This window comes from Eurytemora carolleeae, unplaced genomic scaffold, assembly GCF_000591075.1.
Source record: "Eurytemora carolleeae unplaced genomic scaffold, Eaff_2.0 scaffold433, whole genome shotgun sequence".
NCBI lineage: Eukaryota > Metazoa > Arthropoda > Copepoda > Calanoida > Temoridae > Eurytemora > Eurytemora carolleeae.
Genome location: NW_019396375.1, coordinates 76,115 through 78,750, shown reverse-complemented (window position 1 = coordinate 78,750; position 2,636 = coordinate 76,115). Strand labels below are relative to the sequence as shown.

Here is a 2,636-nt window from a genome sequence, read left to right as displayed (position 1 = left end):
TCCTAAAAAATTCTTGTTTCAATAATATGTAAACTACAGATTATCCATGCATTTTAGTATTTACTTTAAAATGGCCCATTGGCTTAGAAACCCTAAGCAGTACCTTTAATGAAGAAAAATTATTATTGAGTTTACATTACATTTAGCTCAATCAATAAGACCATGAAAGTCCAATTTGTCAAATATTTTGCAATATTTTAATAGTGCAAAGAGAGATATGTTGCAAATATGCTGCAAAATGTTTTTCTATAAATATATCAAGTTCAAGAGAAATTTAATAAAATCAAATTAAATTTAATTTGTGCAGATACAGGGTGTCTCAGGAAACTTAACAGTCGCAAGACGACTCGTGAAGGTCATCTTTGATCTTTCAAATAATTTGCGGTATTTATTTATAAACCAAAGTTTTAAAGTATATGTTTAATGTTTATAAAGTTTACAACCACAAAATAAGCAAAATTTCCAAAATGTTGTCTGCAATTTTTGTGCTTTTAATAATATCAGAGTTATGAAGAGTTTTGTTCAGATTTCGACAAACAATGACAATAAGACATGAAAAACAATTATATTTTTATTTTTTTAAATTGTTTTATATCACATTTTATTCACGTTAGTTCAGTCTATTTTTCTATGTCTATAACTGAAGGAATTTTAATTGATGGTATGTTATGCTCCCCTTGACAAATGATGGTTCAAGTCACTTATTTCATAACTTATGACACAAAATCACAGATTTTATCATAACTTAAGACACAAAATCACAGATTTGATCTGTGACACTGAATCCATTATCCACATTAGATCTGTGATGATAAGTCTATATCTTATGTCAGATCAGAGATGATAAGTGGGAATATCATGTTAGAACTGTGATAATAAGTCCAAATCTCATGTCAGATCTGTGATGACAAGTCCAAATCTTATATCAGAACCGTGATAATAAGTCCATATCTTATGTCAGATCTGTGATGATAAGTCCAAATCTTATGTCAGAACCACGATAATAAGTCCATATCTTATGTCAGATCTGTGATGATAAGTCCAAATCTTATGTCAGAACCGCGATAATAAGTCCATATCTTATGATAGATCTGCCATGATAAGTCCATATCTCATGGTAGATCTATGATGATAAGTCCATATCTCATGATAGATCTGTGATGATAAGTCCATATCTCATGGTAGATCTATGATGATAAGTCCATATCACATGATAGATCTGTGATGATAAGTCCATATCTCATGGTAGATCTGTGATGATTAATTCAAATCTTATGATAAATCTGTGATGATATGTCCAAATCTTATGATAGATCTGTGATAATAAGTCCATATCTCATGTAGATCTGTAATGATAAGTTCATATCTCATGTGAGATCTTATGTCCTCTTATTATATATCAATATTTCTATTTCCTCCTTCTATCCCAGCAGCAAGAAACTTGATTGGCTGATCTCGAAACTTTACATAAACTTTAGGATTCGACCTCTCCACCCTCTCTGATTGATCCAGCTGTTCCGGCCTCGAGTAAACCGAGGATATCCGGATCCCCCCGGGAGCCGGAGGTTGAGGCGGAGGACCTACTGGAGGTCTGGGAGGGGCAAATACTATCTTCTGTCCATGGTATCCTAGTCCTCGTTTGTTCCAGGTCCCTTGGCCGTCCTCTTCTCCATCTATAAGAAGGAGAACAGAATTAGACTAGTCTGGCCTCTTAAAGAGACTGTAAGCGGGAGTTCAAGTGACCCTTTATGCAAAGCTGGCAATGCCCGATTCACATTCAAATCAAAACCTTTATCTAATCGATATTGTACTTTTGTTTCTAGAATTTAAAATTTTCAAATCTTATAACTCCTATTTGTTATACTGCAGTGGAAAAATGCAAGTCATTTTTGTAGAGAAACCACAATCGAAAACATTGATATTAAATTCATACTTGATCAGACAAACCTTGGTAGGGTACCATTGTACCATCTTTGCATGGAAGGTCAATTGAAATAATACTTACAGTCTTATCAAACTATAAGGGTCTTAACAAGGATCAGAGCAAAATAAGGATTAGAATATAAAAGGGATTATAAGAGTGGATTCCATATTCTCCCCCCCCCCCTCCTCAAATCTAGATAAAACAAAAAAGATCTTGAGTGTTGCAAATAAAGACAATTTGTCGTTGTAAAATGTTTTCAGATTAAAACTTACCAATAGCAGTCGGTATTCCGGAGTTTTTGGCTCCTAGTCCCATTCCCTCCTTCCATCCAGCCTCCTTCATCGTCCTCCTACTCCTATAGTGTACACCTGCATAATAAATATATATACTATTACCACAGTCCCATTCCCTCCTTCATGATCCGTCCTCCTACTCCTCTAGTGAACACCTGCATAATAAATATATATACTATTACTCCAGTCGCATTTCCTCCTTTCATCCAGCCTCCTTCATGATCCGTCCTCCTACTCCTATAGTGTACACCTGCATAATAAATATATATACTATTACTTAAGTCCCATTCCCTCCTTCCATGCAGCCTCCTTCATGATCCGTCAACCTACTCCTCTAGTGAACACCTGCATAATAAATATATATACTATTACTCCAGTCCCATTCCCTCCTTCCATCCAGCCTCCTTCATGATCCGTCA

General features: G+C 35.0%; 1 protein-coding gene across 5 annotated transcripts in view; it reads right to left on the bottom strand.

Annotated features, from left to right (window-relative positions):
- Nucleotides 1-548: 548 nt before the first annotated feature.
- Nucleotides 549-2,636, bottom strand: part of LOC111701997 (G patch domain-containing protein 3) — a 10,480-nt gene continuing 8,392 nt past the window's right edge. The window contains exons 10-13 of one of the 5 annotated variants that reach the window (XR_002765325.1): nucleotides 2,344-2,372; nucleotides 2,197-2,267; nucleotides 1,336-1,673; nucleotides 549-713 (exon numbers count right to left, since the gene is read on the bottom strand). Coding sequence is in view for 4 of the 5 variants with exons in the window: in XM_023473513.1 (XP_023329281.1) it covers nucleotides 1,393-1,673; nucleotides 2,197-2,257; nucleotides 2,429-2,467 (381 nt within the window). In the remaining variant the exon portion in view is untranslated. The other 4 variants (XM_023473513.1, XM_023473511.1, XM_023473510.1 and 1 more) reach the window with 4 other exon arrangements.